The sequence below is a fragment of the Lepidothrix coronata genome, unplaced genomic scaffold, assembly GCF_001604755.1.
Source record: "Lepidothrix coronata isolate B3197 unplaced genomic scaffold, Lepidothrix_coronata-1.0 Scaffold115, whole genome shotgun sequence".
NCBI classification, from domain to species: Eukaryota; Metazoa; Chordata; class Aves; order Passeriformes; family Pipridae; genus Lepidothrix; species Lepidothrix coronata.
In genome coordinates this window covers 435522-460681 of record NW_016690295.1, presented here as the reverse complement: position 1 = coordinate 460681, position 25160 = coordinate 435522, and the positions used below count along the sequence as shown (strand labels likewise).

Below are 25160 nucleotides of genomic sequence, written 5' to 3'. Positions count from 1 at the left end.
TGGGAATAAGTATTTTATAGTATGCTTTAAAATAAACTAAAAAAGGTGATACTTTAGTCTGTCAATATGTACCTACCATGTTTTTCAGCTTTTCCATTCTGTCCTCTTCACCCTTCCTCCAGAAAAAAAAAAAAAAACTACATGAGTGTGTGTGTGTGTGTGTGTGTATATATATATATATATATATATACACAAATTCTCCTTAGTTTTCGCTTAACAGGGTAATGGTGTTGGAATGCTTATGCTGGAAACACTGCACAAGAATATTCTCCCATTCGATGCAAAACAAAATCCTTGCTTTCCCTTCCATTTTTAAGATCTGCAAGTATTTTTATTACTTTTTACTCCAAAAATGTTCATTTCAGTGACATTAATTGCTTAAAATCTCATTGACTTTGCTGTTTCCTCTGTGCCCCTTGTCGCCTTCTTTCAAACTGGATTCCATGAATTTCAATGGAGTTCTGCACAGTTCTGTTCTTGCAGATTTACACGTGAGGTCCAAGCTCTTGCAGCAATATGATTATTGTCACATGCAGGAAAGTGCCATTATATAAAAATTCTGTGTATATAAAATACCTGTCACAGTTACGTTCACCTTTATTCAACACGTATGTGCTCAGAACTTACTTTCAGGTGGTTTACTCAAGACTTTCCGTAACACAATCCGCTAAGTAAACTGTCCTTAATGCTTATGGGCTGAGATGGGGAAATCTACCTTGAACAAACTTCATCCCAGATAAGATGCAACATAAGAACTCCTGTATGACAGCCCCCCTTAGGCCTTACATAACCCTTGTGACATTGTGGCACACTGTGTCGAAAGCATTAGGAATGAGGATGTTTTTGGGAAGCTGGAAGTTCTGCAATATCATCTGTCTGGACTTGCCATGTGTGTGGCTCAGGAGTTACTACATGTATCACTTTCTCCCAGGCATCTGAACTGTGAGTCATACAAACCGAAAGCGGAAGGCGAGTGTGTGAACAAAGCAGATGTAGCTGTTTATGGGGTTTCTCCTCACCTTTACTTATCCCTTGTTTTTTCTGTATGGCCCCTCCCAGGGCAACTAAGTTTGATCCTTTGGCAAGTCGGGGTAGCTGCCACCTCAGCGACCACCTGGGAGGGAGACCTGGCTGTTAAAGGATGAAACCTCTCGTGGGTGACTCTCTGGAAGTCTCCATGACTTAAACTTCCACCTACAGCTGGAAGCCTGGCCATCTTTTTGTTTGACTGAGAGGAGCAGGAATATCCCACCAGCGGTGTGCTTACCATGAGAGACACACAAAAATGTCTCTCCGGAGCCCTGGTCGTCCAAGGGCCGCCTGCAGCCGCGGACAGGCCAGTTCCCAGCTGAAAAGCACATGCAGAGGGAGAAATAGTTTCCAACCCCAGAAAGCAAACCTGAAACTAGATCCGTGCAGACGGGCTCCTGGAGCTCACATGGTAACCTTCCTTCTCCGGGTCTGATTGCAAGCTCGAGAATACAGTCTGTTATCAGCTCATTTGTTTTACCTCCAACAAAATGTGAAATGTGGTCTGTCTGAGGGGAAACTGGGGAAAATCAATTTATTAAATAAAAAACTAAACCCCAAACAAACCAAAACGTTACGAGGCTACATAAACAGTAAACTACCGTTGTGTGGACGTGACAGAAGAGGGTGTACCTCGCACCGCAGGCCCCGAGCGCTGGGGCTGTGTGAGGGGCTGCAGCTCGGCAACGAACAGCGCAGGGGAGCAGCGGCCAAGCGGCCGCCATGGAGCGCTTACGCCACTTGCGCAGGTGCCGCGGAGTTGCCCACCGGCCCCACCGGCCCCCGGCGTAGCGACCTTCGTGAATACCGGTGCTGCACTGCGGCGGCGGCGCGGCGCAACCAAACCCCCGCTCCCCCCCGCCCACCCCGGCCGTGGCACCGCCCCCCGCCTCGGCTGTGATTGGCAGGGCGGGCGGAGCGCTCGGCGGCGATTGGCGGGTCCCGGCGGGAGGTGGGGTAGGTTGCGTGAAGGGTGATAAAGTTAGTGGGGCTGCTGAGGAGCGTCCGAGACGCGGCGGCGGCGGTCGGCGCTCTATGGAGGTGGCGGGGGGAGGCGTCGGGCCGGTGCTGCTCTTGCTGTGGTGATTCGGAGACTCGCCCTGTCCCGCGCGTTCCCCCCTTCCCCTCCCCAGCCCCGGTCCCCGGCTCCCTTCCCCTCCCCCCCCTTCTCTTGCCTTTTCCCCTGCCCTTGGTAGCCGCCGGGACCCGGGGAAGCTGACAAGGCCTTAGGGAAGGTGAGAAACGCGTGAAGTGGTGAGAGAAACGCGGGTCTGGGACCGGGAGGGAGCGGGGAATGCTGCAGCTGCAGCCTAAAATGGCGGCTGCCCGGCGTGGCCGCCATTTTCTCACCGGCTGCTTCTCTGTGGCTCCCGCACAAAATGGCGGCCTGAGCCGGGGGACGCTCCCGCTGCCGGCTTTGGGAGTGCTGTTGCCGGCTTGGGGGGTCCCGCCGCTGCTGAGCGAAGGGCTCCAGGAGCTGTGCAGCCCCCACCGGGCGCGCAGGGGACGCTTGAGCAGCAGTGTTAGAGGTTAGAGCGAGGGAGATGGGGTCGGGTGGTGCTGGTCCGTAGGGACGGTCCCTTTCGAGGATCGGCTCAGTTGCATAGTTGCAGGATGGTGGTCTGGCTGTGCGCTGTGGGCACCCGCGCTGCCCCACTGGCTCCCCTTGCAGGGAGTAGCCTCGGTTCACGTAGCGGGCTGCGGATCCTTAGGGATCCGCATTACCAGGGGAACGTGCCGAGAGGATTTTCTAATATATGGGGGGGGGGGTTTATTGTTTATTCTTTTCTCTTGGCTCCTCGTGGGAGGGAAGAGCGGGCGCTGCCGAGGCGCCGCGTCAGCCGGGCAGCAGCCTCGCCCCCGTTTCCTGTTGCGGGGGTGGCGGTGCAGGGCGATACCGGCAGCTTCCCGCGGGCGGACCGGAGGGGGCCGCCTCCGTTTGGCGGCGGCGGAGCGGATCCCTCCCGGAGAACAAAGAGCGGGGAGCGGGCGGCGCCCGCCGGGTGGGGCGGGGCGGGGGGCGGCGGTGCCGAGCGGTACCTGCGGGGGGCGCCCTGCGCGCCCTCAGCCCATTGTTCGCCGCCGCCGCCATGTTGTGTCCGCTCCTCGTGCCCGCGCCGGGCGGGCGGCGGAGCCTCGGGGAGGCCTGGGGGGGTGCCCGGAGCTGTGAGGGGCTTTTTGCGTTCCCCCTCCCTTCCCCCCGGGGCGTTTCTGTCCCCCTGGTTAGCTTCCTGCTACGTGAGCTGTGCAGCGAGATTTTTTTTTTCCTTTCTTCAAGCTAAAATTTGACGGGGGGTTGCGGAGAGTGGGCGGTACCTTTTTTTCGTTATTTTGGAGCTTAGTAGGCAGTTTGGACGCAGACTACATCCCTTTTACTACGTTAAGTAGTGTGTTTTGTGGTCTGGTGCTTATCACTTCAAAATTTGGTTAGTGTTACTATAATCAGTCATCGTTTATAAGCCATGTTAATAAAGGATTAGTTATGCTGTGTTAAAAAAAGTACATGTTGTTTTCTGCAAGGGCTTTTCAGAGTGGACTGGGTAAATTTGAGGCTCTTCCTGTTTTAGTCTGTGATTCCCTTATGTCTGTTCCCCGACCCCCGTTGGAAAACGTGGCTGTAATGGTGAAATTGGCCTTTCTGTGGTCACTCCCAAGTATCGCATAAATAAGACTTTTCTTACCTGTTGTGAAGCTCAGTGTTTAAAGGTTCTTGTTCTTAAACAAAATTTGTACTTTTATTGTAAGTTAGACACTGTGGCTGATAGTAAAACAACTATAATATGAATGCTTGGTTTGTCTTTCTAGGTTTTGTTTTTCCCCACCCCGTCAATTTAATTTTATTCTTTTGAAGATTCTTCGTTGTCAAGCCGCCAAAGTGGAGAGTGCGATTGCAGAAGGGGGTGCTTCTCGTTTCAGGTACTAATGCCTTTTTGTTTGAACAGTTGGCAGTGAAAACTGTCCTTTGAGAATTCAAATTCTTATGATGTTTATACCAAAACTGAAATGTAATTATAAGCGTTGAGGTTTTGAACTTACCAAGGGTTACGTTGTTGTTTTTTTTAACAGTGCTTCTTCAGGCGGAGGAGGTGGTAGGGGTGCACCTCAGCACTATCCCAAGACTGCCAGCAACAGGTATGTCATCTTGGTCTCTAATTTGGCATGATTTGAAGGCAAAGCATGCTTGATGGTGAATACAGAACTGAAAATAGTGCAGCTTTAAAGTTGCAAGAGGGGCACGTACTGAGTTGATAACCTTATAATGTTCTGCAGTCTGTGTCTGTTAAGAGTGTGCATCCTGGGTAATAGGAGGTGCACAAACTTGCTTGCTCATGCCTTTTAGTTAAAAAGTTTAGAGGGTTTCCTTTGGGATGTGGGGTTTTATTATTGTTGAGTGAGTACTTTGCTGTGCAGCAGATGCTGCTGTGTTGGCAGTGGCAAGTGCATGCTCCTAACAAAGCAAGCAACAGAGTTTGTCTGAGTAAGGCAATACTGAAAGGTTAAAAAGCCAGTTCTTTTAAGTCATTTGTTTAACAATACCATTCTTCAAAATTCTGCAGCGAGTTCCTGGGGAAAAACCCAGGGCAAAACGCTCAGAAATGGATTCCTTCACGAAGCACTAGACGAGATGACGACTCCGCAAACGACAAAGAACGACATGATGCAATCTTCAGGAAAGTAAGAGGGTAAGTTCTTCACGGGATTAGTTCTTTCCTTACTGCTTTCGTTAGCAATGTGTATCTTATAAATGGGCTGGAGGAAAAGAACACACGTGGGTTGAGTTTGGGGGTGGTGAGTCCTTTAGAGAAGACAAATTGATCATCTAGCAGCAGCTAACACTTGAACCCATTAGAGTAATTCTTCTAAGAGGACTGGAATTTTCAAAAGTACATTATCTGAAGATCTTCCAAAACACAGTTGAAAGGAAAATTGCACTTCTTTATTTTTAATAGGCTTAAAAAGTAAAGATAAATGTGACTCTGAAATGACCTGTAGCATGCTTACAATATCTGTATTCTTGTTTTTGTTTGTTCCTCTTTAGCATACTAAATAAGCTTACTCCTGAAAAGTTTGACAAGCTATGCCTTGAGCTCCTCAATGTGGGTGTAGAATCTAAGCTCATCCTAAAAGGGGTCATACTGCTGGTAAGATGGCTGCATTTCTTTAAACTACAGTTTTCTTGCATGTTAAAAATCAGAAGGCTGGTTGGTTTTGGTGGGATGCAGAAGTAGTATGTCTAATGGTTTTGCGTATTTAGATTATCAAACATCACCTCACACCTGCTTTCTGTGTGAGAAGGGTATACTAAGGAGGAAGTAGGTTTAATGCTTTAACTTGTTTAGAAGTTTCAAGAATCACTAGATGTGATTGGGGATTCTATGACAGGCTTTTTAAAAATGTAAGATGCTAGTTAGCAGTCATGTTTCTGTGCCCCTTCACTGCCCCTGCCCTGCCTGTTTTCCTGAGGAGCAGGCCTTTTGGTCTTGGAAAGGCTACTGCAGGTGGCTTTTTGGGACACTGATGTAGCTTTTATGTCACTTTGTTTATTCTGAGATCAGATTGGCAATGCTAACATAGGTGTTGTGATGATGAGTTTTGTTGGCCAAGGATTATAGAGGCTCTTGAATAGCACAGAAGAGCTTTTTCCCTTCAGACTAACGTTAAACTACATTATTTGTGTGTTTGATTTAGTAAAAAATAGTTCTGGATCAGAGTGGTAGTAATGCCTTCTGTCTTCCATCTCGCTTTCCTAATAACATTTGCATCCTCCTACATGCTGCCTTACTGCAAATCCATCTGTTCAGATCGTAGACAAAGCCCTTGAAGAGCCCAAGTATAGCTCGCTGTACGCTCAACTATGTCTGCGACTGGCAGAAGATGCACCCAACTTTGATGGCCCATCAGCAGAGAGTCATCCAGGACAGAAGCAAAGCACAGTGAGTGTATCTGTCAATCTGGAACGATAACTTTGGCTAGGATGTGCAGTTGCACAGATTATCTTAATTGTTTTCTTTGTTCTCTTTTTTTTTAGACATTCAGACGCCTCCTAATATCTAAACTTCAAGATGAATTTGAAAACCGAACCAGAAATGTTGATAGTAAGTTTTAAAACCACTTTAATACAGCATCTGTCTTCTTATCCCACAGCCACGCTAAACAGGCTTCTTTGTTTTCCAGTCTATGATAAGCATGATGGTCCCCTCCTCCCCGAGGAGGAGGAACAGAGAGCCATTGCCAAGATCAAGATGCTGGGGAACATCAAATTCATTGGAGAACTTGGCAAGCTTGATCTTATTCATGAATCTATCCTTCATAAGTGCATCAAAACAGTGAGTATCCAGATTGGGGCAGGGCCAGGAGCAAAATGGGACTTTAAAAAACTTGTTATGCTGCTTTGGGAATGTTGAAGCATAAAATAACACGTAAATATTTCCTGACAATCACCTACCCCCCACTGTTTAAAATGATCCGTCTTTTGGCGTGGTTAAGAGGTAAAATTGGCTTTGTTCAAAGCCATGGGAATTGTCTCCAACAGAAGATGTAGTTTGGCCCAGAGAGAAATACCACAGGTACTTAAAAGTACGTACACTTAGGAGTAATAAGTACTTGAATTAGCAGTTCTTTAACTTATTGTCAAGTCCATTTGCCTTTAGAACAAGATAAAATGTTTGTGTATGTGCCAGTGTAATAAGTTTGTTGCTTATGAATTGTTAATATGTCCAAATGCCTAATTCCCCTTTCAGCTTTTGGAAAAGAAGAAGAGAGTCCAACTCAAAGATATGGGGGAGGATTTGGAGTGCCTCTGTCAGATAATGAGGACAGTGGGGCCTAGATTAGATCATGCGAAAGCCAAGGTATGTGCCTATCCCTTGCAGTCACTCACCTAATTAAATTATGTGGCCAGGACTTTGATTGGCTGAACCTTCTGTATACAGTATTCATAAGTACAGAACTGAGGTTTGACTTTCAGAGAGGAGTGCCAGCTATGGCTCCTGCATCAGGTGATAGCAAAAGGAGTTAATCTTTGGAATGGTTTTTAACGTCCTCTTAGGATGTAGTTAGGACCATCAGGAAGTCAGAAATGCAAGACTGTTGTTTCTCTAAACGCTGCTTGAAATGATGTCATGAACTATTCTGAACACAGCTGATTTGACAGATGAGTTCTGAATGTAAACTTGAAATGATGTCAGAGTAATGAGAACTTGGGCTGTGTTATTTATCTCTGACTCAGATGTCCTGATGCATTAGCTTGCTTTAAACTGGACTGCCATCAAGGAGATAGAGATGGCAGGAAAGGGCAGCCTTTTCTATTATTTGATCTTGGGTGTCTTGAATGAAAATACTCAGGAGACTGACAGAATTACTCCAACTTGTAATTTTGTTCCCCCAGTCCTTAATGGATCAGTACTTTGCCCGTATGCGCTCCTTGATGTCAAGTAAGGAATTGCCAGCAAGGATTCGTTTCCTGCTGCAGGTATGATGATAAAATGGGTTGCACTGCTGCTTTTTTCTTGTGAAGTTGTCTTGAATCGTTTCCTTATAATCTTTTATGTTCCAAGGATACTGTGGAGTTGAGAGAACACAACTGGGTTCCTCGCAAAGCTTTTCTTGACAATGGACCAAAGACTATCAATCAAATCCGTCAAGATGCAGTAAAAGTAAGTGTTGCATGTGAGGTCTTGTTCTTGGCTTTGCTCTGTGTCCCAAAACCTACACTGCACTTGTGAGTAGTTCTCATAGAGTGTGACAGTCAGCTTAAGGGTTAAAATCAGATGTATTTCTGTAGTTGAGGGCTAAAAACTTTACTTTTTGAGGGGCTGTGAGTCCATACTAATAAAACTTTACAATTCCTGTTTTAAAGGATCTGGGAGTTTTTATTCCTGCTCCTATGTCTCAAGGGATGAGAAGCGACTTCTTTCTGGAGGGACCCTTTATGCCACCCAGGATGAAACTTGACAGGGACCCACTCGGAGGGCTTGCTGATATGTTTGGACAAATGCCAGGTAGGCTGGAACTGCAGACGTGGTGGGGGTGGCTGTGGCTGTGCTGTACTGAACAAGAACTAAAGCTGTCGTTGGTCTCGTCCAGGTAGCGGAATTGGTACTGGTCCAGGGGTTATTCAGGATAGATTTTCACCCACCATGGGACGCCATCGTACAAACCAACTTTTCAATGGCCATGGGGGTCACCTCATGCCTTCTGCTCAATCCCAGTTTGGAGACCTAGGCAAATCTTTTCTGAAAAGTCAGGTAAGGAGGATATTCACACAGTGACTTCAGCTTGTTTAGGAGCTCTTCCTCAGATGCGTATGTTACGGATTATAGTCTGCTAATGTTAAAAGACTTACTCAGATTGAATTCTCATAAGAAACTGATGCTCAGCTGATACAAAAATTCTAAACGACTTTTTAAATTGTGCAGAAGATGAAAAGAATACACTTTTTTGTTGGGTGTTTTTTTTTTTTAACTGCAAGAAAAGGTGCATGTGGCTTTGGTGGGTCAGAATGGTGTGTTTTATTTAAAAGATAGCCCTGTTTTTAGGGATAGTTGCTACTCTCCCACCACCCCTGCTCCTTCTTTTTCCCTTCCTGGCAAATAGAATCTTTGTTCTCTGGTCCCTCTGGTACTACTTACCATATGATGTACGCCACTCCATCATCTGCACTTCTTTCTCTATATCTCCCTTTCTGAAATAGGGGCAAAGCCAGCTCTACCATACCCAGAATCAGGGACTCTTATCCCAGCAACAAGGACAGTCGAAGGATATGCCACCTCGGTTTTCTAAGAAAGGACAGCTTAATGCAGATGAGGTACATGACATGCCTACATTACTTAAAGCCTATTCTAAATATTGCCCAATGATTATAGCAAGACGCGTTATTATGAGGACTAATGCTGGAACTCTTTCTTCTTCTCCTCCTCCTCCTCCTTTGTCCCTTCCTCTTTCACCTTACTCCCCTCACTTTCCTTAGGGTATCCAGCGTCCTATGAGCAAGACTGAGATATGAGGGCAATTTTTTGGGGTGTCCCTTCCTTCCCCCACACTTCCAAGAACACTACTCTGACATCAGTTCCCATGCATCATAGTCATAACAATACATTTAATTAAAAGTTCAGAAAACCCTGAACTTCACAAACCCTGAAGTGCTGGACCAGGCTAAATATATTTTTTTTGTTTTGTTTAGAACTGGCTAATAGGCAAAATTTCAAATGCAAAGTACAACTGCATTGTGATTTTGAGTGTTAACCAGACTTGTATCCCAACTTCTGAGCAATTGGCGGACTATTATCTTGGCTGTAAAATACATCAGCAAACATGCTGATTATCTTCTTGGGTCTCTAACATACTGCATCTAAAAGGAGCATTTCCAGTTCTTGATACCAGTAAAACTAAGTACCAGTAACTTGCTTTTGGGGGAATTTCAGGACACATGTGGCTTAATCTGTATTCAAGTATTAACACTGTAGAAATGAAGTCATGCTTCAGTGAGATCACTTGGTGTGAGTCCATGGCTGTGTTTTGTTGGTCAGAATACTTGAAACAGTTTGAGTTTTTTCTGACTTATCTGTTTACAGATTAGCCTGAGACCTGCTCAGTCTTTTCTAATGAATAAAAACCAAGTGCCAAAGCTTCAGCCCCAGATAACTATGATTCCTCCCAGTGCTCAACCACCACGCACTCAGACACCACCTTTGGGACAGGTAAATATATAAATCAGTGTATGTTGTTGGCTGTACTTACCTCTTCGTGCTTGCAAAACTTAATTTCTAATGTGGGAAGGGAGAAGCTTTTGATTGCAAAGAGCAGGACATACAGAGAGAATGTATGAAACCAAAGTGATTTGACTCCCATCTGCCTTTGTATGTGTTAGATGTTGTTCAGCTTGATATAAGCATGGGTAGATGTGCTGCAAAGAACCAAATTGTGGTATCTTTTTTTCAGCCGCCTCAACTTGGTCTTAAAACAAATCCACCACTTATACAAGAGAAACCTGCAAAGACCACCAAGAAACCACCTCCTTCTAAAGAAGAGCTCCTTAAACAAACTGTAAGTTAGTGTGTAATAGTGATTCTTGAAGCCTTGTATGTGCTCTTCACAAAGAATGCTCAATTCTGCCTTTTTCCTTTGCAGGAGGCTGTGGTGACTGAGTATCTGAACAATGGAAATGCTAATGATGCTGTCAATACTGTGAGAGAAATGAGAGCTCCAAAACACTTCATTCCTGAGATGTTGAGCAAAGTAATCATTCAATCCCTAGATAGATCAGATGAAGACAAAGAGAAAGCAAGCACCTTGATCAGCTTGCTCAAGCAGGAGGGAATAGCCACCAGTGACAACTTCATGCAGGTACTGTGGTCTTACAGTCTTGCAGTCCGTCGTGGTGGGTGGCGTGTGTAAAGTCAGTGTGCAATTTTTTTTTAAGTCACACTGATCTGGGGAGGTAAAATAATGTTTAATCCTGTGAGGGGCAAATGAAGTGACAAAAGGAAGAAATGTAATATTTGGGGAACCAGAGACTGGGAACCTCTTTGCAAGTGGTTGAATGCAGAAAAGAAACTTGAGGCTTATAGGTAGTACAAGTATTAATTACTGTCCACAGGTACAAAATTACTCCAGAATTTCAGCTTGTGTGTGTACTATTTCGTAGGCATTCCTGAATGTATTGGACCAGTGCCCCAAACTGGAGGTGGACATCCCATTGGTGAAATCCTACTTAGCACAGTTTGCAGCCCGTGCCATTATTTCAGACCTGGTGAGCATTTCCGAACTGGCTCAACCACTGGAAAGTGGCACCCATTTCCCTCTCTTCCTGCTCTGTCTTCAGCAGTTAGCTAAGTTACAAGACCGTGAATGGCTAACAGAATTGTTCCAACAAAGCAAAGTGAATATGCAGAAAATGTTACCAGGTAAGAGTCGCCACGTAGCTCTTCTGACACCCCATCCTAGTGCATGCGAGATGTTTTCCCTCTAGTTTATGCCAGAGTAAAATAAAATACGAGGTTATCTTGGTGGAGTCACCTGTCCTCATTGTTGGGAGTGGTGTTTGCTAAGAGATGTCTGGAGCCATGAACCATTGTCTGCAGCTCTTGGTCAACACAAGCACTTCACCTGTGTGTTTTACTTGTCAGAAATCGACCAGAACAAGGACCGCATGCTGGAGATCTTGGAAGGGAAGGGGCTTAGCTTCTTGTTCCCGCTTCTGAAACTGGAGAAGGAACTGCTAAAGCAAATAAAATCAGATCCATCCCCTCAAGCCATCTACAAGTGGATTAAAGATAACATTTCACCCAAACTTCATGTAGATAAGGGATTTGTGAATATATTGATGACCAGGTGAGATGTTGTTTTGCTGTAGTTTAGACACCTGTTTGGTAAAGCTGCTGACAGGTCAGTAACTGTAAAGCCTGACACGTAGCACTGTGTGCAGTACACAGGGAGACAGATGGTTTTAAGTGAACCTCCTCTTTTAAAATCCCATTGTATTTGAGGAGAAGAGCAAGTCTCTGAGCCTACATCAGTGGGAGGTGTTTTCTTTGGGAAGAAGTGTAGACCTGTGTGTTTGTAGAGCCATAATAGAGGCAAAACAAGGATTTTTGTGGTGTGCTGTCAGCCTCAACACAAATCCCTGTGCGTGCACCTGACTACTGGTGTAAGCAGGAGGCTATTTGTAGTAATAGCCAGCTGAACTTGTAACCTAAGGTGCTAGATTTCTCAGTCTGCGGAACTGAGCTTCGCTTTTCTTTGTCCAGTTTCTTGCAGTATATTTCTAGTGAAGTAAACCCACCCAGTGACGAATCGGATTCTTCATCTGCTCCATCTAAAGAGCAGCTAGAGCAGGAAAAACAGCTGCTTCTTTCCTTCAAGCCAGTAATGCAGAAGTTCCTCCATGACCATGTTGATCTGCAAGTGAGTGCTTTATATGCACTCCAGGTGCACTGCTACAACAATAATTTTCCAAAAGGTGGGTGCATCAAGATCTTGCCAGAACTGAACTTGAATCTGTGTATAGCTTTCAGACAAGCTTTCAGGCTTGTCACTGCATCTGGTCAGAAGGTGATAAAAGCTAACAAAGGTTTAATTTACTTCCATAGGCATGTTACTGCGCTTCTTTGTTCATTTCTATGACATGGAGATCATTGAAGAAGAAGCCTTCTTGGCATGGAAAGAAGATATTACTCAAGAGTTTCCAGGGAAAGGCAAAGCTTTATTCCAGGTAAATTTGCTAATATCAGAGTAGAGATTTGGATTCATGATGTCTGCTGCACTGGAGTGCTTGAGAACACTTCCAGAGTGTCTAAAATGTTGAGCAGCTTGATGGAGTATTTTGCTAGGGAGGAGTTAAGCGAGATGAACAAAACCTTTTTGATTTACTAGAGGCCTATGAGTAGTGCAAGTGTGGCTGAAAGATTTTAAAAACGAGTTGGGGGGAGAAGCAGTGTTATGCAGAAGTACCTAGTGGGGAAATAATTCCTGCTCCCTTTAACCAGTTTTGTGTAACTGCAGGTAAACCAGTGGTTAACCTGGCTGGAAACTGCTGAAGAAGAAGAATCTGAAGAAGAAGCTGACTAAAGAACCAGCCAAAGCCTTAAATTGTGCAAACATACTGTTGCTATGATGTAACTGCATTTGACCTAACCACTGCGAAAATTCATTCCGCTGTAATGTTTCACAATATTTAAAGCAGAAGTATGTCAGTAGGATATCCTCTGCAAAAGGTTTTTGTAGTATGTCTTAATAGTCTACAATAAAAATATTTTAGAGTATCTTTAATGTTTAGATAACAGTGTATTAGCAGCATGCAATAATTACATCATAAGTTCTCGAGCAGAAGCAGTCTGTTGCAAGGGTCTTCTTTGCTGCCAGTTATCATAGGCTGTTTTTAAGTTAGAAAACTGAATAGCAACACTGAATACTGTAGAAATGCACTTTGCTCAGTGTAATACTTGAGTTGTTGCAATATTTGATTATCCATTTGGTTGTTACAGAGAATCCTTAACTGTAATCGATGGTTGGTTGTTGCCGTAATAGTATATTGCCTGTATTTCTACCTCTAGTAATGGGCTTTATGTGCTAGGTTTTAATATCCTTGAGCCTGGGCAAGTGCACAAGTCTTTTTTTTTAAAAGGAACAGTTTACTTGCACAAAAACTGATCGGCTGAAGAGATGGTTTAATGCCCTTTGGAAGAGGTTTTTGTGGGTGTGAAACATGACATGGTGAGAAATTTGAATTGGTCCCTCTTATAGTACTGAAATTAAGTCTACTTAATTTATCAAGACATGTTCATGCCCTGATTTTATATACTTGTATCTATCAATAAACATTGTGATACTTGACTTGTTTCTGAATGTCTCCCAGTAGAAAAGCTTTGGACTGATGATTAGTTCACTTTAGAAAGGAAATATCAGTGGGAGTTGCTTTAGATGGGAGCATCTTGAAATTATTTTTACACTCATTGTCTGAACATGCAGATGAATTCTAAATAAGGTCACGGACAAGATTAAACACTACAGATGTGTTATGACAGGAGAAGAATGATGTAATTCTGCCGAATAAGTGGTAGGGGTTTGCATTGTGGTCCAGTGTATGCTTTATCAGTGAGTATGTGCTTTTTACCTTGGTAATGCTTTGAGCTTCCCCAGGCCACATGCATGTTTTCAAATTGAGTGGCATTGTCTGTTAGCTGCCTGTTTCTCAAATCAAATTGGCAAAAAATCCCTACAAAGGAGTTCAATGATGTTGCATTGTACAGGCTTGAAATGTCATCTATTAAATACTCAAAATACCTTACTTCTTAGAACTTTGTCCCTAGTGAATTTTTTTTTGTCCTCGCTGCTACTCAAGACTTCACCTGTTGCAAGGTGATGTATTTGTAATGGCAAAACAATACTGTCTCCTGGGTTTGCCAGTGCTGGAAGTGCTTTAGTCTATAAACCCTTCTTCACCACTGGAGACAAAAGTGGAGCTTTTCTGTGACTGGAAGAGTTGTGCCTTGGAGAGCAGGTCCTGGTTTGCTGTGAAGGGCTTCCCAAGTACAGTCCCAAGCCCTGGCCTCCTGCACACTGTAAGCCTGGGTCTCTCAGGGAGTTCTTCGGGTGCCTCAGTAACTTGCTGTACCAGCTCAGTAAATCAAGGTAGTGTGCTTCCGTAAGCCAAGTGTATTTGACAGGAATTGCTACCAAAAATTCCATGACGACACTGCACTTGTAGAAATGTGTATGTAGCAGTGAACAGGAGAGCAGGATATTTCTGTGAAGTCTGGCTCAGTGGAGACAGGAGAGCCCCAACTGCACTTCAGTGGTTCAAGGTTCAGAGCTGGCTTTAGGTGCAACTCCTGTGTGACAGTGGGAATCACTGACAGCCCGGGGCTTCAAAAAAAGTACTGAATGCTATGGTGCTCCTCCCAGGCATGACAGAGTGATCTGAAATTTATGACAGTATTTCCAATCTGCAGAGTAATGTTGTCAATGCTGGAACTACTGGCATTGCAGAGTTTGCTCCTCCATTCATATGTGGTTTCAGGGAGATAAAGGTGGGTCTCAGGTGTATGTCTGCTATATTCACCGAGGTTCTGCAGTTAAATACAGGATCGGGGTACGTAAGTACAGTTACAAGGTTCATTTATTAGGAATGAATTCAAAATAATTCTGTTTTAGAATCGCAGTTTTACTCTGTAGTAAGATGCAATGAAATTACACATTGTTTCAGCAGTAGGGTTGTGTTCCTCCAAGTTTGTTAGTTTATTGTTAAACTTCACTGTTACAGCTCACTGGTTAGTGGTGTTGGCTGCTCTAATACAAGTTTTGTGTACTTCACATGTAGGTTACTAGATAAACAGTGCACTGCATGCCCATGGGCTGCAGAGTTGAAGTCTGAGGAACCACAGGGTGTGAAAGAACAGTCCTAACCAGTAGTTTCCAACTAAATTCACTAGAGGTGGAAAACAAAGGTAGTAGTAGAAGGATGTGCAAGTAAAACAATTCCTAGTCAAAGCTTCAGAGTAGATCCAGAACCTGTACCTAAGCTTTTCTGCCAGATTTTGGAGAAGGTGAAGCTGGCAGCTGTAGGCTGTTGGAGTAGTGTAACTAAGCCTTGTATTCTTGCCCAGCCCAAAATGGAATTACTGCAGTCTTACGTACTTGTGCATGGAGGCTTTGCTGCTTGGCTTGTTTATAACTAGTCACTATGTTGGGAATTCTGTTGGAGAAAACTCCTCTGGGATAGGACAACACTAAACACACAGAACATAAACAGTAAAATGCCACTAAACTCTGGGATTATTTACTTGCCAGCATGAGACACTTGCAAAGTTTACATTTAGTTAGTGTGATCAGATCTGGGTTCTTGAAAAAAATGGTGCTTATTGCAGCGTGTATATCCAAGTGGTATTTCCCTAGATAAGGAGATCTCCAACTGCTTGAGGAGTTTTTAGTGTTCAAGTGCAGTGCTGTTGGCTAAGTGATCTGGAACAGGGGATGGGCGTTGGGTTGGTCTCACTTCTGTGTTCTTTCATGTAAATAGCGTATTCACTTTTAAATAGCAAAGCCATAGCAAAATTAAACCGATATAATTGATCAATAATGATGGCTTTTGTTGATAGTAATTTTTTAAAATGTTTAGGTGTAACTACATTGGCAGAAGAGTGGAAGAAACTGCTATTAAACACATTTCACAGCAGTTCCGTTTATCTTTGATATCCTGGTCTAGGTTGCAGTTCCCACTCAGGAGCCTTTACTGAACCAACAGTTGTGGGTTGGTTATTGAAAATGACCCGTTGTGGTGAATTCTCACCTGCTCCTAGTGAGTGTCACAGTGGGACAGCTGCTGCCTTGTCCCTCTTTATACCAGTAGGAGACCATCTCCTTTCCAAGCTGCAGGGGTGCTTAGGTATTAAATCTGCGTGTTTCAGGAATGTGTTCTGATCATAGAATCATGGAATGGCTTGATGTGGACCTTAAAAAGGTGCCATGGGCAGGGACAGCTCCCAGTACACCAGGTTGCTCAAATCTCCATCCAGCCTGGCCTTGAACACTTCAGGGATGGGGCAGCCACAAGTTGTCTGGGCAACCTGTTCCACTGTTGTACCACCTTCACAGTGAAGAACAAATTTTTTTCTAACCTAACCCCGCTCTCTCAGTTTGAAGCCATTCCCCCTTCTCCTGTCAGAAGTCCCTCTTCAGCTCTCTTGCAGAGGAACCTTCTGCAGGCTGAACAACCCCAACTCTTCAGCCTCTCCTCTTGGGAGAGGTGTTCTGAATCACCCGATCAGTTCCTAAAAGTCAAAACATCTTCATAACTCTGCACAGGCATTTTTGGGGGAGAAATTTCAGGAGGAAGCTATGGGATTTGGGGATGGGGTGGGGGGGTTGGGTATGGAACAAAATCTTTTGAGTGTGGCTGAGCTGACCTGCTTTTTAGCAGATGGAAGCTTCCATCTGAATGCTATTTAGATTTGGAGGGATGTTTTCCCCAGAGCAGTGAATAAATCCAAACAATTTGATCATTTCGGCAGAGTCTTGAATAGTTGATGTAAATTTTTAGAACACATCTGAAACAGGAATTATCACAGCGTATGTTGCAATCCAGGCTCGCAGCTGCAGTGACTGATTAAAAAAGTGAGTTTATTGCCAATTCATGCTTATTCTCAAAAATGAGTTCCCAGAGAGCTGGTGCAGTGCAGTGAAGCGGGGGGAGCTCATGCTTACAGGTACCTGGGATACCTCCTGTTCCTGACTGGCTGCTGCAGTGTTTACTTCAAATGCTGCATCTCCTACGTACAATTTGATTTGAATGAATAGGGGAAATGGCAATCAGAGTTCTGTGAGACCAGTGGCAGAATGGGTCAAGAAGTCATGCAAAGGCTGTGTACTCAGTCACCAAGTGCCCTTGGGTGGAGCTTTTTCCCCGCCCTCAAATAAATTGCCAGGTCCTTGTAGCTTTGTCGGTGCTGCTTTTTATCTGGAATGGTGTTGGGCAGAGAGCAGAGGTTCACAGCAGATCCAGGCTCAGTTCAGGGGGGCGAGATCTCCTGAGGGGCATATCTATAGCCTGGAACAGCTACTCAGATGTTGCATCTTCAAAAGCAAACCAGAAATGGTATCTGCAGCTGAGCTCTGAGCTGCAACAGGAAAGGAAAGCTCCAGCAGAGCTAGAGCTGCAGACATCAGGGTTTAACTGTAATCTAAAGGAGACTCGATCAATACGGCCTTAAAGGTTCTGCATGGTGGTTCTACATCTGCTTCCAGGACACGATATCCGAGAAAGTTTGCCAATCCTTCAGAAATAGCTGCATTTGTTACTTAGTAAGATACAGACCACTTCCAGTATCTCCCTGGATCCTCTCCTATCCAGGCATTCCAGAATAAGCTTCTCTTCTAAGTCACCAAGAAATCTCTAAAACAGAATCAGGCCTTTACCTCTGAGAGTCAGGGACTGAGTGAGACTCCTGAGGTAGGAGCTCCTTGAATAATGTGGCTTTTAAGTGGTGATGCAAAGGGACACAGGCTCGTCTGGATTCAATTTAGAGAGAGCCCACATCCCTTTCCTTTAACGGAGGGGAGTTGGAGACCAGGGAACTGTTATTTTTAATGAGTTGACAAGGCAGCCATGGCAACAGTTACACTTGGCATAAATACATGGCCAGAGTGAGGAAAGCAGCCATCTGAGTGGGATTTTTATCTTCAAATATTTTGCAGTTTAGAACAACGTCAGTCTTACATTTAGTTTTTGTTTATGTTCACAGTGGAAGCGTCTGAAGGATCTGATGTGTGAAGTATTCACACAATTTTGTTATCTAAGCAGCTATGCAAAACACTTGAGTTTGTGAAACGAAAAGGTATCTTTAGCTGGTTTGATAAAGTGTGTGGAGGATGAAGTTTATAGAGTTTGTTCTGTTAGAAAATGGATGGTTTTTAAGGACAAAGCGAAATTGGAGAAGCGAAGGGTAAATTAGCAAGAACGTGGAGTTAAAGCTGCAATACAGGTGAAGGCTTGGTCTGCATTTCTGTGGTGATTTTGTTAAACCCTGTAAGAAATGATTGCATATTCATAGGCAGTTGAAGATTTAATCACTTTGGAGTGTAGAATGCTGGGTGACTGGCCTTTCCTGGAGAGGAACCTTGCAGATTTGAATTAAATGTTCACAACAATGCTAAATTACACAATCTTAGAGTTCAGTGTGGTAGAGGTTTGATTTCTGCTCTGAGCCAGGGCTGTCATCTGCCTCAGCTCAGGGGCCCGTGGTATCTACTGAAAATACATTCATTGGAATTGGTCCCCTAACATTTCTCCCATATAATAGTCAAGTTACAAACCCAAAGTCTAACACACTTTTGTATTGGGAATTTGCCTTCTGGAGCAATGAACTGTGCAGATTCCTGTGGTGCTGCACTGCCACTGTTATTCAGGATAGGTGACATCACCCAAATCTAAGGCTGGAGAACCCAATCCCAGCTGCTCCTTTGGAAAGCAGTTGCCTCCACAGCAGAGTCACAAACAAGGCATCAGGCACGTGCTTAGGCCAGCTCTGCATTCTTTCACAGAGGCATAAAGCACGGGAAGGACTTAAGGCCTTGGGCTTTTCTATATTATTTTAAGCTTAGGTGGTTTGCTGAGTTAATGTTTCAGTTTCTGGGTAACAGGAGAAGCATCGATACTAATCCCCCTTCCCAGTATTGACAACAAAGCAGGAACCATCCTGGGGTACAGCTGACATCTGAACCTTAAACAGCCCCGAGAGCCAAGCTGGGAAGTGCAGGGCTCTCTCAGTTCCATACAAAGAACACTTCCGAAGGAGGGAGAGCCCCGGCCAGGCTGCTGGAGGAGACAAAGCCGTGAGGGGCAGGGTAGGTGCACTGCACTTTTTGGGCTGTAGATAAATGATTACTCACTTGATCAACACAGCAGTTTCATTTCCTGCTCCAGCGAACGTTTCCATGGTGACCTCCAGTTTCCCATAGTTTTCCATCTATGGAATTGATGCAATTTAATTTTCAAGACCGTGAAGTATTTAGCTATGATGAAAGGCCATTCATAAATTCCTCGAGATAATTATCTCAGTAGATATACAGTGGGAGTCAGGACCATAATGCAGTAACACCCCAAAACCCCCTCCCTTTCCCTGCAGGTTGGCACATTCCTGCAGAGGCCCACTGGAATCCACTGGGAGTGATTGCAGCAATTCAGGGGCTGGAATGTCTCTGATAAAATACATCAGTTATATAAGTACAAAATAGGCTATTCTATCAGCTATCCTTATGGAATTGCCAGTGCAAATTCCACAGTAACCTTCATAAAGGACTGAAGGAGAACTCAGTCCAGAAGTGGGCCAACATGGGAATAATTTGCTATTTTGCTTCTCCTTGAAGACTCTACACACTTAATCTGGTTTGTAAGGGGAAATGTTATTGATTCAAACTCTTCCTTTCCCTCTTACTTTAGGAACAGGCTGCTCCTTGGATCACACGTAAATCTAGGTAACACTGTTATTTCTGACATCCTTTGAGCTTTGGATTTCATCTTTAAATAAGGAACATTCAAGACACTAAATGATTGAGTTGAATCCTGGTAATGCAGCTGTTACCTGTGCAGTAAAGCACATAACCAGCAGCTGAGGAATCAGACCCTGGAAGCACTTACTGAGCTTCCCACAGAACCCAGTGCAGGCACTGGAACAGCTCAGGCTTGCACGTGCCAGGCTGAGACCTCTGTGCCACCAGCACTGCACCGATGAAGATAAACACTGTGCACTCACCCCAGAGCCTCTGAGAGCTCCACCTTGATTTCCCAGACACTTTGCTCAGTACTTCACAGATCCACAAGTAGTAGTCTTTAAATGTAGGAAGGAAATTTCCTGTGAAGGAAATTTGCTGTTGGTATTCGCTGAAGTAGCAAACCTAAAATACAATGTGGAAAAAAACCTCTAAATGTAACAAAAAACTCTCATAAAAGCAAAAATAAGAAGGGAACTGATAGATGGATGCCATGCCTGTTTGTGGAAATCTCCCTTTCAGTTCCTCAGTGTGATCAAGGTTCATGTAAACTTGATCCTACTGGATTGTTATTGGGAGGAGACAGAGGGGAAAATTGCATCTAAATTGGAAACTAATTCAAATGAATAACAAAGAAAACATCTGAGCTACTGTTGTGCTGTGTGGGATTCCTCACTTAACTATCCAAATGCTGAGTGTCTAGACAGCTGTACACTCGTCAGGCAACAGAGAGAAACAGGTTCCTCACAGTGACTCATCCCACCTACCTTAAATTATTACCTTGGGAGGGGATGATTTGCCCTCTGGGGGTGCCAGTCCATGGGCCTGTACAAGGTGTCTAGACTGCTAATTTTTAGATGTCTGAAGATAACTAAAATTCACCTAAATCACCTGGCCATATAACACTGAAATAAAACGTGCCATAATTCTCTACTAACACATAATTGTACTGCACACACACTGTGCTGTCCTTGTGCTGCCAGGACTGGGCACATCCGTGTTGTGACACCTGCTGAAGGCACAGCACAACTGTCCCAGAAAAGCAGTAGCATTAACAGGTGCCTCTCGGTTCATCAAGGCTAAGTTTTAAATAGATAGGTTGTGTTTTGATAGGACATTGAAACCCAGTCCCAAACTGCATTGGAGGAACAAGCTAAACCTCCTGCTCCCAGCAGTGTTCTAGAAATGCCAATGTCTAGAGGTCTGGAATTGCTAGAAGTTCAAATCCTTTGCACTCCCCACCGATTTTCTATTACTTTAATCATTAAAAATTTACACTTTATCTCCTGTTTAAATGAATTCATTTCAACTTTTAGTCTATGAATCTTGTCTTGCTTGTGTTGGTAGAGGAAAATTTAGGAATGTGATTGATCCAACCCTAAATTTCTCTTTTTTTTTTTTCCTGATTGACAGTATTAGATTGATTCATCTTTGGAAATGAAATTTGAAAACCAACATGGGAATTTTCTCTATACAGCACCTACGGTAACCCATTTCATTACCATTTTAAATTTAGATATGTGACCTTTAAGATCTGATGCAGGAAATACATCTGTATGGGGGAAAAAAAGACAGCAATATACATAATGAAAATCTTGAGCAAAACATCTCCCAAGGTCTCTAAAATTAATATTTTTAAATATCGCCTTTCAAATGCTGATTTTATCAAACTGGTAATCATTATATACAGATTTATTTTGTCTTTTTGTTTTTCCTTCCTGATTTTTCCACTTCTGGAGACTTCAGGAGTTTTTCCAAAACATTGTGTTTCCACATCTATAACCCACATTCCTTCCCCTTCTCTCCTTTGCTCTATCCAAGGGTTTCTGCCTTTCAGCCCCTCACACCCCCTGCAGCCTCTTCGGCTGCTGCTGCCCGTACTGTGAGCCCAGGGGAGACAACTGTTGTGATATCTGGAACCACCAGAAGGGAAAAGAAATGCACACACTTGCTTCTCCACTCATCACCTTGTAGATGTGCAATCTCCCTCCTCATTTTCCATCTTAACCATTCGAAGATGTGAGATGAGTCCAGCGAAACCTAAACCCAGAAGGTTTGAATTAGAAATCTTGACACATAGTAAAATTCTGGTTTGTTTTGACTTGCTTTTCCAGTTTTGTATCTCTGGGGGGCTGTCCTTCAGACATCCAGACTTTTCACTGCAGCCACAAGGGCTGCAAAGAAACAGAAAACCCCAACCAAGAACAACAAAATAAAAAACCCCAAAACACTGAACAGTGTTAGTTCTTCTCATTCTTGCAGGTGAGGTTTAGCGAAAGCACCAGGTAAAAGAAAAATTGGGATCAAACAAAGTGGCAATACTGGATACAGAAGCTTGATGCTCTTATTCTCAGGTACAACTGTTTTAATCAAATGTAACTTCTATGAAGCAGATAGTAAATAAAGAAGTCTTGTAATCTGACAAAATTCACTAGATTTACCAATATATTGATACCTTTTAATTAAGACACTTACTTGCCTTTAAATTTAGATTTGTCCTCCCCTGATTCTTTTCATGCTCTACATGACTGTTTTCAAGATAACTTTCTTCATTATTCCATGCAGCCCATGAGCTACTTAGAGCATATAGAAGGGAGTATATGCCACATGCTGATTGCCACTTCCAGCAGAGAGATGCAAACCAGAAGGGTTTCTGCTTTCAGGAAAAGAAATGTACTGCCTATGGAATAACCAGCCCTGCTGAACCTTTTCTCCTATACCCCAAAGTTGTAACACTAGCTCATTTTAGTCATGTCAGATTTACTAATTTCTAAAAAGAGATCATAAAAATGCATCCTCTGAACTATTAATAGAAGCAATGTCTGCATTTGTAGCAATTAACAGCACCATAAGACAGTTGACCAGGGAGTTGACAATAAAGATGATTACAATTGGGCATTAAACTAAACCAAACTGGAAGGCAGAGGGAAGGATACTAAATATTAGGATAAGACCATAAAAGTCTAGGGAGATACAATCATTGGACTGCATTTAATGCAGTTGTGGTTCACTCATTGTGAGATCTGTGAGCCTGCAGGTTTGTCAAGGGAAACATTTCCAGGTAACCCCCAGAACAGAATCTATGTCAGGACCTACCAGGTGTTTGAAGGCAGAGCATTCTTGGTGTGAAGTCCCCACCTCTCTGTTCACCTCTAGGTTTTCTTCTTTTAAACTGTCTCAGCTATGGGCTGCCTCCTTTTTCTCTTGAAAATGCTGCTCCTGGTCATGAGCTTCTGCCCAGGATTTCTCCACCTCTGCTAAGGGTGCAGCACAGATCTGCTTCCCGCTGGGAAGTGCACGGCTTTGGCCTCAGCTGCAGGACATCCAACGGAGGAGATGTTCTATAACCCAGCCTCAGGCACAACTCAAACACTGAGCACAGGTTCTGCTTAGTTGGGCAGCTCCTTCCAGAAATCCTGGAAGAAACATCTGACCTGGAACGTTTGTCCTGTCCCTGCTGTTACTTGGGTGTGATGGGAACCCTTTGCACCAGCCACCCCCGGAGGGATTCGGAGCCCTGCCAGTGCCAACAGCAGAGGAACTGGAACCTTACTGGTCTGAGTTCCCTCAGGCACCAGCTGTGCTTCAGGCACAGGGAAGTCTCTTCTCTTTCCCCTGTACACTAGAAAAGCTCACTACTCTCACAGAATTATCACACATTAAATTAACTCAGTCTCCCAGTGATTTATGAGTTGGTCACTTATCTGGATTTCTGGATTTTGAGAGGATTTTTTGTGGGTTTTTGGTTCTGCATCCCACACTCACCCTCGCTCCCACCACTGATGATTGCTCTGTGGTTGTTTTGGTTTTGTTTTTTTTAAACAAATCATCACAGGGAAGTTTTCCCAAACAAAACAAATGCATGTGATTATTTGGCAACCTCAGGGATTGTGCAACTACAACCACAGCCTATGTTGAAGCTCTCCTGGAGATACAGATTAATTGCCCACAGAAAATACTCAGTAAAAGCAAAGCAGCTTTATAGCAGTTTACTTGACACAGGAATTGAATCAAGGCCTGCCTGGCCAAAACCCAGCCCCTCAACATGGGGAACAACAAAGATCAGCTTTTAGCAGTAAAGGTTTAATTCTGTAAGACAATTCTGGCCCTAATTTGTTTGCAAGTCATACTCTTGGCCAGGCCCTTCAACCTTTCTAATAGTAAAGTTATGTGTTTATAACCTTCTCTTTTTAAATTAAACCATTCAAAACCAAAATCAGATCATTTTCACTACTTTGCATTATGAAGGTGGAGAAAGAGACTGTGGTTCTATTACTAATCAACATTTGCCATTTTATAATCAACGTATGCTCCAAGGACCTTGTAGATCAGACAAAAATCCTGTACAACGCAGTAAGAAATCACCCGGGCACAAAACAGCTTCAATTCTCTTTGAGTCACACAAACTGTGAAAGGGGAAAAATGATTGCTCCTTGGCAGATCAGTGTCAATGAGAACATGACACGTGAAATTCAGTCCTCCTGATTGTGGTGGGTTGACCCTGGCTGGACACAAAGTACCCACCAAAGCTGCTCTCTCACTCCCCTCTGCAACTGGACAGAGGAAAGAAAATACAGCTAAAGGTTCATGAGTTGATATAAGGACCAGGAGAGATCACTCACCGATTACTGTCATGGGCAAAACAGACTCAAAGTGGGGATATTAATTAAATTTATTACTAACAAATTCAGAGGAAGATAATAAGAGATAAGATAAAACTTAAAAACACCTTCCCCCCACCCCTTCCTTCTTCCCAAGTTCTACCTCCACACCCCTGGCAGCGCAGGGAGATGGGAATGGGGGTCATGGTCAGTTCATCCCAGGTTGTTTCTGCCACTGCTCATGGAGAGGGTCCTTTCCCTGCTCCCGTGGGGTCCCTCCCACAGGAGACAGTCCTTCATGAACCTCTCCAATGTGAGTCCATCCCATGGGCAACTGTTCTTCACAAACTGCTGCCATGTGGGTCATTTTTCCAAGGGGTACAGTCCTTCAGGCACAGGCTGCTCTGGTGTGGGTCACGGGGCCACAAGTCCTACAGGAAAACCTGCTCCAGTGTTGTGTTCCCTCTCCATGGGTCAGCAGGTCCCTGCCAAGACCTTGCTCCAGCATGGGCCTCCCACGGGGTCACAGCCTCCTCCGGGCATCCAACTGCTTTGGTGTGTGCTTCTCCATGGGCTGCAGCTGGAACCTCTGCACCCCGATGGTCCTCCATGGGCTGCGGGGGTACAGCTGCCCCACCATAGGCTGTGCCATGGGCTGCAGGGGAACCTCAGATCCAGAGCGTGGAGCACCTCCTCCCTTCCTTCTGCACTGACCTGGGGGTCTGCAGAGCTGTTCACATGTTCTCACTCTGCCCTTCTCTGGCTGTAATTTTTATCTGCCCAATAACTTTTTTATCTTCTTAAATATGTTATCCCAGAGGCATTACTGTCATTCCTGGTTGGCTTAGCCTTGCCCAGCAGCAGGTCCATCCTGCAGCTGGTTGGCATTGGCTCTATCAGATATGGAGGAAACTTCTGGCAACTTCTCACAGAAGCCCCCCCTGTAGTCCCCCCACTACCAAAACCTGGCCACAGAAACCCGACACGCTGATGGACAATTTGGATCCCACCTCTTTGCCTACTCCGCTTTCTTCCACACTTCTT

General features: G+C 44.3%; 1 protein-coding gene and 1 long non-coding RNA gene across 3 annotated transcripts; one reads left to right on the top strand and one right to left on the bottom strand.

The window, feature by feature from the left end:
• Window positions 1-1752: 1752 nt before the first annotated feature.
• EIF4G2 (eukaryotic translation initiation factor 4 gamma 2) lies at window positions 1753-13597 on the top strand. The gene is made up of 23 exons (XM_017824969.1): window positions 1753-1778; window positions 1848-1986; window positions 3881-3945; window positions 4096-4161; window positions 4587-4712; window positions 5069-5171; window positions 5832-5963; window positions 6059-6125; window positions 6205-6356; window positions 6771-6881; window positions 7418-7501; window positions 7587-7685; window positions 7889-8030; window positions 8116-8276; window positions 8723-8836; window positions 9603-9728; window positions 9970-10074; window positions 10159-10374; window positions 10676-10934; window positions 11157-11361; window positions 11778-11989; window positions 12120-12241; window positions 12532-13597. The coding sequence occupies exons 1-23, from the start codon at window positions 1753-1755 to the stop codon at window positions 12595-12597; spliced, it is 2898 nt and encodes a 965-aa protein (XP_017680458.1). The 3' UTR covers window positions 12598-13597.
• A 5153-nt stretch (window positions 13598-18750) lies between these two features.
• Window positions 18751-22991, bottom strand: LOC108502255. 2 transcript variants are annotated; one of them, XR_001876402.1, is made up of 4 exons: window positions 22612-22991; window positions 21483-21555; window positions 19779-19877; window positions 18751-18992 (listed from the first exon to the last, which is right to left on the bottom strand). It is a non-coding gene; the product is annotated as an uncharacterized LOC108502255 (long non-coding RNA). The 2 variants fall into 2 exon arrangements; XR_001876401.1 differs by having other exon boundaries at window positions 19802-19877.
• Between the last annotated feature and the right edge of the window lie 2169 nt (window positions 22992-25160).